This window comes from Strix uralensis, chromosome 1, assembly GCF_047716275.1.
Source record: "Strix uralensis isolate ZFMK-TIS-50842 chromosome 1, bStrUra1, whole genome shotgun sequence".
NCBI classification, from domain to species: domain Eukaryota; kingdom Metazoa; phylum Chordata; class Aves; order Strigiformes; family Strigidae; genus Strix; species Strix uralensis.
In genome coordinates, this window is record NC_133972.1 from 161,996,332 (window position 1) to 162,008,313 (window position 11,982).

At 44.8% G+C, this 11,982-nt stretch overlaps 1 protein-coding gene across 1 annotated transcript in view; it reads right to left on the bottom strand.

Annotated features, from left to right (window-relative positions):
- Positions 1-11,916, bottom strand: part of ATAD2 (ATPase family AAA domain containing 2) — a 39,716-nt gene extending 27,800 nt beyond the window's left edge. Inside the window, exons 1-5 of the mRNA XM_074887420.1 lie at positions 11,632-11,916; positions 5,413-5,555; positions 4,839-4,888; positions 2,323-2,476; positions 972-1,059 (exon numbers count right to left, since the gene is read on the bottom strand). Coding sequence (XP_074743521.1) covers positions 972-1,059; positions 2,323-2,476; positions 4,839-4,888; positions 5,413-5,555; positions 11,632-11,850 — 654 coding nt within the window. The 5' untranslated portion in view covers positions 11,851-11,916. The remainder of the gene's footprint in view (positions 1-971; positions 1,060-2,322; positions 2,477-4,838; positions 4,889-5,412; positions 5,556-11,631) is intronic.
- Positions 11,917-11,982: the final 66 nt, after the last annotated feature.

The following is an 11,982-nucleotide window of genomic DNA, read 5'->3' on the forward strand; positions in this document are numbered from 1 at the left end:
AAACCAAAGCATATCAATCATTCACAGGTTAATAATCCAAGAGTGTGCCAGAACCCAAAAAAAAATCAATTCCCAGCAGACAAAAAAAAATTAATACAGGCCTTTCAGAGATGATATACAAAGTACTAGGGACAATTCTGGTTTCATTAGAAAAAACAAAAAAAAGGATTTCAGATCTAAATAAAACACTATGAAAGCAGGCTATGAAGATGTTTAAGAAATCACAGAATCATCTAGGTTGGAAAAGACCTTGAAGATCATCCAGTCCAACCATTAACCTAACATTGACAGTTCCCAACTACACCATATCCCTCAGCGCTATGTCGACCCTACTCTTGAACACCTCCAGGGATGGGGACTCCACCACCGCCCTGGGCAAATGAAGTGCCTGTCATTCAAAAGGACAGCAAGAACTTAATTTAATAGAGCAAAAATAAGAAGAGAAAATATGATTGCTGTGTATAATTTTAACAGAAGTTCCTCTAGGGACAGAGGAGTACTTCAGCTCCCAGGCAAGGCTGGCACAAGAACAAACATAGATGAAGCAAACATTAATGAATTCATTTTTTAGTAAGAATTGAAGTGAAAAGCCAAGACCTAAACCAGCTCTTTGTAAACAGTGTCTATTCAAAAATCGTAAGGCAATTCAGAAAGCGTAGTAGAAGACATGGATTTCAGCATCTCACTGCCACTTCATGGCTTCTGAAGAATCACAGAATCATCTAGGTTGGAAAGGACCTTGAAGATCTTTTAGTCCAACCGTTAAGATATTCCCTCCACCCTTAGAGCGTATCTGTAGCATAACTATAACAGTAAGATATTAAATAATAATTACAGAGCAAAACCAAATGTTATTTTAGACTACACTACTCTTTGGAAAAAGTTATTTCAACTAAATTAAAATTACAACTAGTTTCTCTATGTGAAATACACTGCCTATACGAAAATAGTAAATTAAATTAATATCTTACTTCTTCTGTGTTGTGGAACATCTCACAGTCTTCTATCATTTGCTGTCTACGTATCTTCTCCATTTTTTGCAAGACCGCTTCTGCAGTACTAAGATAAAAAGTTGACATGTAAGAGCATAGAGAGATTTAAGAACAAGCTTTGAGGACTTGCAAACATACACTGTTTTCAGGTTTATTTTCTCCTCTCGCTAAACACAGTTAAAAAAAATCTGGTTTAGTAGGAAAAAAAGACCTCTGAAGATCATAGTAACAAAAAAAAATTATGGTAGTTTTTACTAGCATTTAAGTTGCTCTGCATGATAGCATTAAGTCATTTTTAGTTCACAGCCTTCCTCAGACAACAGGTTGCTTATTCTTCTCTTAACCATAGTTTAAGGTTCACGTTGATTTTCCGTGACTATATATGCTGGAAAAAACATCCTGGTGCTGTTACACTTCACAAACCTTTCAGAAAACAATGTCCATTTGGGCTTCACAAAGAGAATTAAGACATGGACAGACAAGCAGAAACACTAGGACTACTTCCCTTGCTGTATAAAACTTTGCTCAGTAGCTTAACTCAACCAAGCATTATAAAAATATTCGTTAAGCATGGAAGAAAAGTTAATTAAAATTTAAGAAGGCACTTTGGATGCTAAGAAAATGGATTCAGAGGGCAAGTTAAAGCTACCAAAAGTCACAACATAAAGTGATCATTTGGGTTCACAAGACAACACATAAATCCACCCAGCCCATACATAAGAGATGCTCTACTATGAAAATGTCTCTGCACCTGGCAATCCCAAAACAGACACCAGTGACCAATTTAAACGTAAGCTGTGCCCAAAGTCTTTACACATGAAGCACTTTCCAAAGACATCCTCCCACACACACTCGCACATCTGGAAGTCTAAAACAGCCACAAGCACCTACTTCCCCCAAAAATGGGTTCAACAGATTGGCTGTGAAGTAAAAAGGCTCCCACCTTATATAAATCAATATATTAACAATTACAGGACATATGGGCATAGGAGGAGGAGGAGGAGGAGACCCTACCTGACCCACTCCGTCTCACCACTGCAACTGTTGCTAACGACATCCAGAAAGTTCCATGTAACCATGGGGGACCACAACTATGGAGGGCACCTGCAGCCTAGCAACTGTCGCTAGGACGGAATGTTTATGTAGGGGCACGCAGAAACGTCCCATCCTAACCACTGAATACGTTTAGCTCTGGGTGCCAGGAATAGCACCTTTTTCTGCTGTCCAAAGAAGGAGAAAGTCCCTAGCCAATATTATGCCATAGCACAAAGGCTTGCTAATAAGGCTCATTTTAGTACTTTTGCAAGGTGATGAAAAAAAGCCCACTTACTTTGTTATAAGTTTGTCAAACAAAACAGATTGATTTGTAGCGGTGTAATGACTCTGTCGAAGTCTGCAGCTTCGGCGGACTTCTAAATCCTCATTTTCTTCATGGACTTGTTCTGCAGCTTTTGCTTCAGCTCTCGTCCTCAGTGTTCTGGTGACTAAAATGCATTCATATATAAAATATTCTGAGGCAGAAAATACATTATTCCCCTTTATTTCACCATTGCTCTAGTAAAATGTAAAGAAAATATGCAGTAGATTGTTTTTTTTCTTTAAATACTGAATTGGAAGTTATTGTTGTGACCACAGCATTCGACTTAAATTACTTCTCTTTAAACTACCTACTTAAAAGCATGACCTGTATCACAAGTTTTTAACAGACTAAAAAGACACTCTGATGAAAACAAACACACAACTTCCATTCCGTGCAGTTACTTCTTCCCGAAAACAACAGATAACTCCATATAAAGTGGCTTTGCTCCATTCATGTAAAACTGTATCTAGTTTTTTTAAAAAATTGTTTATGTGGGAAGTCTGTCCTTAAGATGCGTGGTTTTAGTACACTGTTTAAGCATGCATCACTTTAATTTTCTCCATCATCACACAAAAGCTCTAGAAGGTAAGAAATTCTTCAAGATAAATCCCCAAATACCAAAGAACTCAAACGCTTGCTTGCTTGCAAAGAAAGATCTGCCCAGTACTTACCACACACCATCATTTGCCATGGGTTTGTTACTTGCACTATCATTAAAACAGTGGACAGGTCAGTGAGACAGTCAGTATAAACACAGCTATGCTTCCATCTCATCATCACCAACGATAAAACTAAGGCAGAGCTCATTAAATAACAACATACATTGCACACCTAGAACTTGAATTACTACACACAAAGTGCATTTCAGGCCCCTTTCCGCATGCAGCCCATGGCTGGCAGGACACTGCCTGGAGCTAACGGATTTTCCCAGCTGCCAGCAAGCAGCCTCGTGGCACCGAGCCTTCCTGTGCTCTCAGCATGGCAATTCAGTTCCAAGATGAAACGCTGATCTTCAGGGACACCTTCCCGATATCAGTGGGTTTGTGCATCTCGTGACTGAATTATTAACTTACACGCTACAATAATTAATTAAATAGTATAAACAATAAAGATTACAACACTACAATGAAATCAATACTATAGTGTATTACAGTATCATAAAATATTGCAATATATGATAATCTGTTTGTTGGAGACATGGACAGTGGGATTGAGTGCACCCTCAGCAAGTTTGCTGACAATGCCAAGCTGTGTGGTGCTGTCGACTCGCTGGAGGGAAGGGATGTGCCATCCAGAGGGACCTGGACAGGCTGGAGAGGTGGGACCGTGTGAACCTCATGAAGTTCCACCAGGCCCAGTGCAAGGTCCTGACCAAGTGTCGGGGCAATCCCAAGCACAAGTACAGGCTGGGCAATGAGTGGAACGAGAGCAGCCCTGAGGAGAAGGACTTGGGGGTGTTGGTTGAGAAGCAGCTCAACATGACACTGCAATGTATATCTGCAGCCAAGAAAGCCAACCGTATCCTGGGCTGCATCAAGAGCAGTGTGGCCAGCAGGTCGAGGGAGGTGATTCTTCCCCTCTATTCCACTCTCACGAGACCCCACCTGCAGTGCTGTGTCCAGCTCTGGGGCTCCCAACATAAGAAGGACATGGACCTGCTCGAGTGGGTCCAGAGGAGGGCCCAGAAGATGATCAGGGGGCTGGAGAACCTCCCTTATGAGGACTGGCTGAGAGAGTTGGGGGTGTTCAGCCTGGAGAAGAGAAGGCTCTGGAGGGACTTTACAGCGGCCTTCCAGTACTTAGAGGGGGCTACAGGAAAGCTGAGGAGGGACTGTTTATCAGGGAGTGTAGTGATAGAACAGGGGGTAATGGTTTTAAACTGAAAGAGGGTAGATTTAGATCAGATATAAGGAAGAAATTCTTTACTGTGAGGGTGGTGAGACAGTGGAACAGGTTGCCCAGAGAAGTTGTGGCTGCCCCGTCCCTGGCAGTGTTCAAGGCCAGGTTGGACGGGGTTTGAGCAACCCAGCCTAGTGGAAGGTGTCCCTGCCCATGGTTGGAACTAGATGAGCTTTAATGTCCCTTCAACCCAAACCATTCTGTGATTCTATAATACCACAACATTCCCTCCTACTTGCAAGAAAGATTTTCCATTACTTGGTGTCCTGCTGACTCCAGAAAATCCATGTCCCCAAGAAACCCAAGCTAAGGAACAGATTCTCTAGTGCCTAAGAACAGGCTGGAATTCACACTGTGTTCTCCCAAAGCCTGAAGGGAATTAACAGCATATCCTCCTATTTGCACTTACCTCTCTTCACAAAATTCATGGGAAATTCACTATCTTGGAGATATCTATACTCACAACTTCAACTGATTGTGGCTCATGTGTTCAGAAGTTTTTGGGGGCAAGTTAAATAGAGTGACCAAATGCAATCATTCTCAGAAACCAGGCTAAAAAAGAATCCTAAGGAATTACCACTACTTACCTTCTTTATAGTCTTCCTTTTTTTGGTCTGAGTTCGGCTTTGCCAACTCTCTACATTAATAAAGAGGACAGAGGAGAGAAGAATTACTGGATTAGAATTATTGTATAGAAGTACTGTATCATATCGTACTGCATTGTATAGTTCCCCCTCAAGACTAGGGAACTTCAAGTTTATAATCCAGTGCTCCACGTCATGCAAATAAAAGCCTGTGGACCACAAGGATTCAGACCCCAAGTCTGCTGCATACTATGTGCAAACAGTTTTATAGGGATGGACATTCCCTAAACCTGCAATCTTTAAGTCTTGGTAGGGCAAGTAACCCTCTCAGTAACCAAAGTGGAGGAGAGGTCTCAAAGGAGTTAGGGAAAGATGCATGTTTTTTTATACAAGCAAAAGACATTTCCTAAGAAGCGTGATTCTAGTTCTAAGATACTGGCACTGACATTAACATAATTCTATTCACCCACAGACTTTTAGCTGTAGCTTTATCATGATGTGACTCATTGTGCATGCTTTCACTTTTCCTTTTCATTCTATAAAGTGAACAGAGATTGGATATCTCGAAATACAATACCTCATCAAGTGTCTTCGATTGACATTTTCACTTAATATTTCCATGCTTTTGTCAAAGCTAGAGTCTGAACAGGGCGGCATGTTTTTTTGCATTGATCTTAAACAGTGTCCCTTGAAATACTTGATTTTGCCAGAGGAAAATTCCTAGGAAAAGAAGGAAATAAGAACACATTTATCTGAACCACATCTGTTGAGCTGGGAAGGAAATTCTGCCTCATTTAGGCAAGTCTATTCTTTTAACTCTCCTGACTTGATAGTGTTACAACTAACGGCAGGCAAGCCTTGGACTGCTTCTATACCAAGAAGTAGATTCTCGGCGGGGGGGGTGGGGGTGGTGGGTGGGGGAGGGTAGGGGGTGAGGAACCAGCTTCCAAAGCTAAAGCTCCCCTCTGCCATGCTTTTCTTGTGGATAACTTGAGCTTAATATCCTCTGAAAAAATTATTGCAGCAAAGTCTTTCATATAAACTTAGCATTTAATGAAAAAAACCAAAACCTGTTATCTCAAAATTGGTTCTGAGGAGCAGTCAAGTTTGACCATGCATGTCCTGGGATTAAAAACTACTTAGGAGAGTTTTTCTCCTATTTTTGTTCCATTTATAACTGCATTCAGCGGAACATTAAAAGACTTCCTTCAGGAGGACAGCATTTATCCACAGGAAACCAAAGGAAACTGAAGATACACTTTTTTATGCCTGTTGATCTTGTTCACATTGGTATTGGACCTGGGGGTGTTGATTGACAGCCAGCTGAACATGAGCCAGCAGTGTGCCCAGGTGGCCAAGAAGGCCAATGGCATCCTGGCTTGTATCAGAAATAGCGTGGCCAGCAGGGACAGGGAAGTGATCTTACCCCTGTACTCGGCACTGGTGAGGCCGCACCTTGATTACTGTGTTCAGTTTTGGGCCCCTCACTACAAAAAGGACATTGAATTACTCCAGTGTGTCCAAAGGGCAACGAAGCTGGTGAAGGATCTGGAGCACATGTCGTATGAGGAGTGGCTGAGGGAACTGGGGTTGTTTAGTCTGGAGAAGAGGAGGCTGAGGGGAGACCTCATCGCCCTCTACAGGTACCTGAAAGGAGGTTGCAGAGAGCTGGGGATGAGTCTCTTTAACCAAGTAATAAGTGATAGGAGAAGAGGTAATGGCCACATTTTGTGCCAGGGAAGGTTTAGACTAGATATTAGGAAGCATTTCTTTACAGAACGGGCTGTTAGGCGTTGGAATGGGCTGCCCAGGGCAGTGGTGGAGTCCCCATCCCTGGAGGTGTTTAAGAGTAGGGTCGACATAGCACTGAGGGATATGGTGTAGTTGGGATCTGTCAATGTTAGGTTAGTGGTTGGACTAGATGGTCTTTTCCAACCTAAATGATTCTGTGATTCTGTATTTCTGCAAGGAGGAGTACTACTATTTGCTTTTACTATGAAAAGAAAGCTGTGATGACCATGAGAGGGGGCTTGTTCAGTTTACAACCCAAAGTTTCAAAGTCCACCAAACTAAGTCTCACCCTGCAAAGGGCAGAAAACAGACCAGATTCTTCTACTTCTTGACACTAACTTTACCAAGAGGGACTTCCATTGGTAGTTGATAGAGATGATGACAGAAGTGTGTGAAGAAGGTCGCTACAGGAGGGCAACGATGCACGTGCAAGGCCCTTGCAGGGCTGCGCAGTGAGAGCTGTGGCCACCCACTGCTGAAGGGTCAGCCCTGAGCCACAGAGCTCGGCAATTCTGCAACTGTCCGATGGTCTTCTCTTCAGACAGGCTTGAAACACGCCATCCCCAATGTTCACCTGACAACCTCTCATGATAAGACAAGCCTCTCTACAATGAAGATTTCAATCACCTTTCCTTTGCCGCTCGTTTTAAAGAGCGCCTCTCTTCCTGCTGTTCTCCAGGCTAGAGCCAGGCCTCACAAGATGCTTCCCATAGCTGGTTTCTGAATTGGGGCATCTGAGACTAAACCCCTAAAGACATTTTCTGTTTCTTGGATCCCCTGTAGATGGATGTAACAAGACCTAAAGCTTAATGAGAGGCAGTCTGGTCTGTGAGAGTCACCTTTAACAGTTTTCATCTCAAAGGTTTCAGAAAGAAATCATAACCGAAAGCCTTTCAACTTATTTTTAATTTGTCAGAGCCCTAGGTTTATTTCAAGAAGGCAGGGTTTTGTACATGCTCACACACAGGAGTACATAAAGACTTAAACGAATACTTTCAGCATACATCACTGAGACAACTAGAAAAAAAAAAAACCCTAGACCAAGAAATAATGATCTTCTCTCACCTGCAAATGTACTCATAGTATTCCTACAGCTGGTATGACTACGTATCATCCCACAAAATGGGATGCCTGGGAATTACCTGTAATGTTAGGTTACATGATTAAAGGCTAATCTGTGTAAACAAAAGACAGTGGGGAAGCACTGGCGGGCAGAGGCACCCCAGTAACACAGCGCCAGGGGAGCAGCACAGCCCCTGCTCCTCGCAAGGCCATGGCTCAGCCCAATGCTCACCTGTGGGCCGTGGCGGGAGAGGCCTCGGGGGTCACCTAACAGTCCGAGTGAGGGCCTCTGCCTAGAAGAGGACTCACTGTGGGACACCGATCACCACAGTCTGTCCTGGCTTCTTATTAACACTCAACAGTGTTTCTGTCTGTGTCCAGGAGCAGAGAGGTCCAAGTGCCAGCGAGGGGAGAAGGGGCTGCACCTCCTCACGGCCTGTGCCATTGCCAGCAGACACCAAGCCAGCGTAGCTGGCAACTTGCTTAAGTTTTGGGAACCAGCTACTGGAAAGGCCACAAGTCTGGTCCAGATACGGGAGACTGGGGGGTCGGAGCCAAGTGCTGGGCTGGGGGCAGCTACTGGAGAGGCCATAGGTGTGGGCCAGGGATTCGTCTGTGCCTGCGCATGAGGTAAGTGGGAGAGCAGGCCAGGTGGGGCCGACGACTAGTCTGAGTAAGCGTCCAAGGACAGTTACAGAGGGATGCACACACACACACACACACACACGGGGTCTGCGTACCAGCAACCAGAGCGGGACTACCAGCCCCTGGGCAGCCCCAGGCACCTGGCGGTAGCTACAGACAGACTGGGTGCCCAACACCAAATAATACAGGGATCCGTATTACATATATGCACCTGTGTGTGTATAATCCCCTCATGGATTTACATCTTGATTCAGACAGAGAGGGAAGAAAGATCAGGCCATTTGTAGGGTTCATAGGGCTACCAGGTTCAGCTACTCCAATCATACAGCACTCCCAACTAAGGACAACTTTTTAACTAAGAGGCTTTATTTCTAAATAAATGATCACTTGTGAAATTAGACTCCAAAGCTGGGAACAACTCTGGAAGATTTAGCTTGCTTAAACTCCAAGATACACAAGTTCTAACTCCTGCTTTGGATATTTCTACTTCATTGATCTAGAAGTAAGTATTCCCTGGGAGAAATCTTAAATTGCCACATCAGTTAAAAGATGACTGCAATAGTATGCTTCACCAATATCTGGGCCAAATCCCAGACTGAAAGAAGAACAAACACTAAGAGAATGTCAGCACAGATGTTAGGGGAAAAAAACAGTATGGTGACCTGGGAAATCTTTCTATGTATCCTTAAGCACTTGTTTGCTTTTTTCAACATATTTTTTATGCAATGTTCACAATACAGTACCTGTTGTATTTGTTATCCTTTGTACTGTCTTTTTACTTTAATTTTGGTTCAAATTAGGACACGGTAACAATGTATATTGCTAACGCTGACCATCCTTCATTCAGTTCAGTGGGATGGCAGACACCAAGAACCATGAGGTTAACTCCAGCAAGCTTCCAGCAGAGCAAGAGTAACTATCAACTGTATCAGGCTGAAAAAACACACTCAAGAAGTGAAATTCAGTAGAAGCAAATGGCTCAACTGGAAAGATAAGGCAACTGGATGAAAGAATTTTCTAAGTATTTCAAATTTTGAAAGCATTTCACATTTCACTACTTTTCTTGTGCTACAGGAAATGACTAACAATTATTTCTAAAAAGTCTTTTTACAAAAACTGTGCTTAGCTATCTGGCATCCCTGAGGAAGTCACTCTGTGTTGAAGTATTGTCAAAACAGATAAATGTGCTCAGGCAACAAGGCTGTGAGCTCTAATGATGAGATCCATACACAGACAAGTCATGAAGGCTCAGCCTGGAAAAGTGAGAGTTTCCACTTTGTCCAGACAAAAAGGGAACTTTGGAGCACACTGCCCTCAAATACAGGTCACGACAACAATCTGGTTCAGCCTGGGGAATTACACCAGGGTTAGAGACCTGCAGACACACAGCTTCCAAAAGGACAGTAGCCACTTTGGATCTGCCATGGAACTTCTTGGGACTGGAAACTTGGAAGAGGATACCCCCCATCAGATGCTGGTTTACCTTAGACCTCCTGCTGTATGCTCTTTACTCACTATGAATTAAATAAGCTGAATAACTAGAGATAAACTGCTTGCTGATATCAGAAAAACTGCAAAAGCTGCCACCACACCAAGGCCTTGCACATCAACAAGTTAGGAAAGAGGCATTACGACTTGAACATGTAGCTAGCACCAGCATCATCATCTCTCTCATCCAGGGCCCTTCCGCATTGTCTCTGCAGCTAAAACACTCCAGCAGACTCCAGCCACCCTACAAATGAGGTAAGAATGACTCCATGCCTCAAAGCATGCAAAAACGGGGAGGGGGGGGGGGGGGGGGGAAGAACCACCTTACAGCCAGTTTCAAAATGATGATTCTGTTTTGGTTTCAGTGAAATGTTTACATTTAGCTTCCTCATTCCTGTTCTCCACGCTGAGAACATGTGCCAGCTGCTTTACCTGCCTAACTTTGCACAGCCTTCCCCTGCACACAATGGGCAGCAGAATTCCCTGTAGCCTCTGACAACCGTTTCTAGTGTAGACTGCAAAAGCATAGCAGTGATCTTTAAGCAGAATCCATGACTGTTAGCAAAGAAAAAAAAAACAAACCAAAACCAAACCCGCCAAGGATTTCTTCCTTCTTAGTTCATTAGTCTTGAAAATAATGAAAAAAAAAAAAAAAGACTCTATACAACTGAAAATCCTGAAAGAGTTCTGCTGGAAGGAAACAGAGTCCACTACAAGCATCACTCAGAGGCAGAGGTCCCCTGAAGAGCAGACCACTTCTGAGTTGGATCTGGTCTGCCTTTTTTTGTCATGGAAGCAAGACACCCTGCCGAGAACAGCCTGACTTGGAAAGAGCAAAGAAGAGTTTTAGTTTTTGAAGGCTACATTAAAAACAATGAACTCCTCAAAGTGAAATGGTTTAGTTATTAAAGTAGCCACACAGAGGCAGATAGCATGGATTACTAAACATCCTTTATCATCATGGAAGTTGTCTCTTTTCTAGATGAAAAATTATAGAATATAAAAATATAGATTATCATTAAAATTACAGATTGTAAAAAGCTTAAGTAAAGTTTTCATCCTTTTAGGTTACAGACATAAGTGCTTTGAGTACAAATTAGTCCCAATTTCTAAACTGAGCTTTGCTTTTAAAGCATCCAGAGCAGTACCTAGATACACTTGACTAAGAAGCATTTCACAGGCACTTCAGGCCAGCTAGAATGCAGTTATAGGTTTGACGTTTTTTGTGTTGAGCGCTGGTTTTGATGCATTTTTGTCATCAAAACAGCAAGTGCTGTGTAAGCATTGCCACAATTAAAGCAAAGCGGGCTAGAAGATCTTTTGAAGATAACTTTTTACCCGAGATAACAAATTTAATCAAAATAAACGGGGAAGGGGAAATACAGATAACACACCAAACCATACGGGGATGCGAAAAGTTTCTATCCCCAGGGCAGCAGACGAACCAGGCGCTGTGCCGAGCCCCCCTTTCGCTGCAGGGCGACCAGAAATGGGTGGCGGGGCTGGGGGACGGGACCGGACCGGCTGCGGTCCTAGAAGCTTCTTCACACGCAGCCACGCAACCGACCGCAGCTGTAGGCGCTTACCCGAAAGACGAGTTTTTTCCCTGTTTTTTCCTCCACGTGACAGCGATCTCCGGCGCCTCTGCGCGGGGACTCGGTTGCCCCCGCTCCTCGCAGCAGCTCTCGAAGGTCCCCGGCGGGCACCAACCCCCCGCCCTCGGCGACGGCTCCCCCGCCGGGCCGAGGCCCGTCTCCCCGCGGAGCCGCAGCCTCCCCCCCCGCCCCCCCGCGCCCCGCCCGGTGCTCACGGCCTCGTCGGTTCTCCTGGTCTGCCGAGATCTCGCGGCCCTGGTGGCGGCCGAGGCGACCCCGGAGCGCGTCCAGATGCGGCGTCTGCTGAGCAAGGGGGACTCTAAGGAGATGAACTCGGAGCTGGAGTCCATGAGGTCGAAGGGGGGGCGGCGGCAGCGGCTGTCGCGGACCGCCGGGCCCGGCATGCGGGCGGCACCGCTCCGGAGGACCACCATGGCCGGGAGCCGCGCCGACCCCGCGCCCGGCTCCGCCGCCGCCGCCGCCCGCCCGCCCGCGCGCCGCGGGGTCACCACTCCTCCCCAGGATCCCTCCGCCTCGCCGCCTTCCTGTCTTCCTTCCGCCGCCGC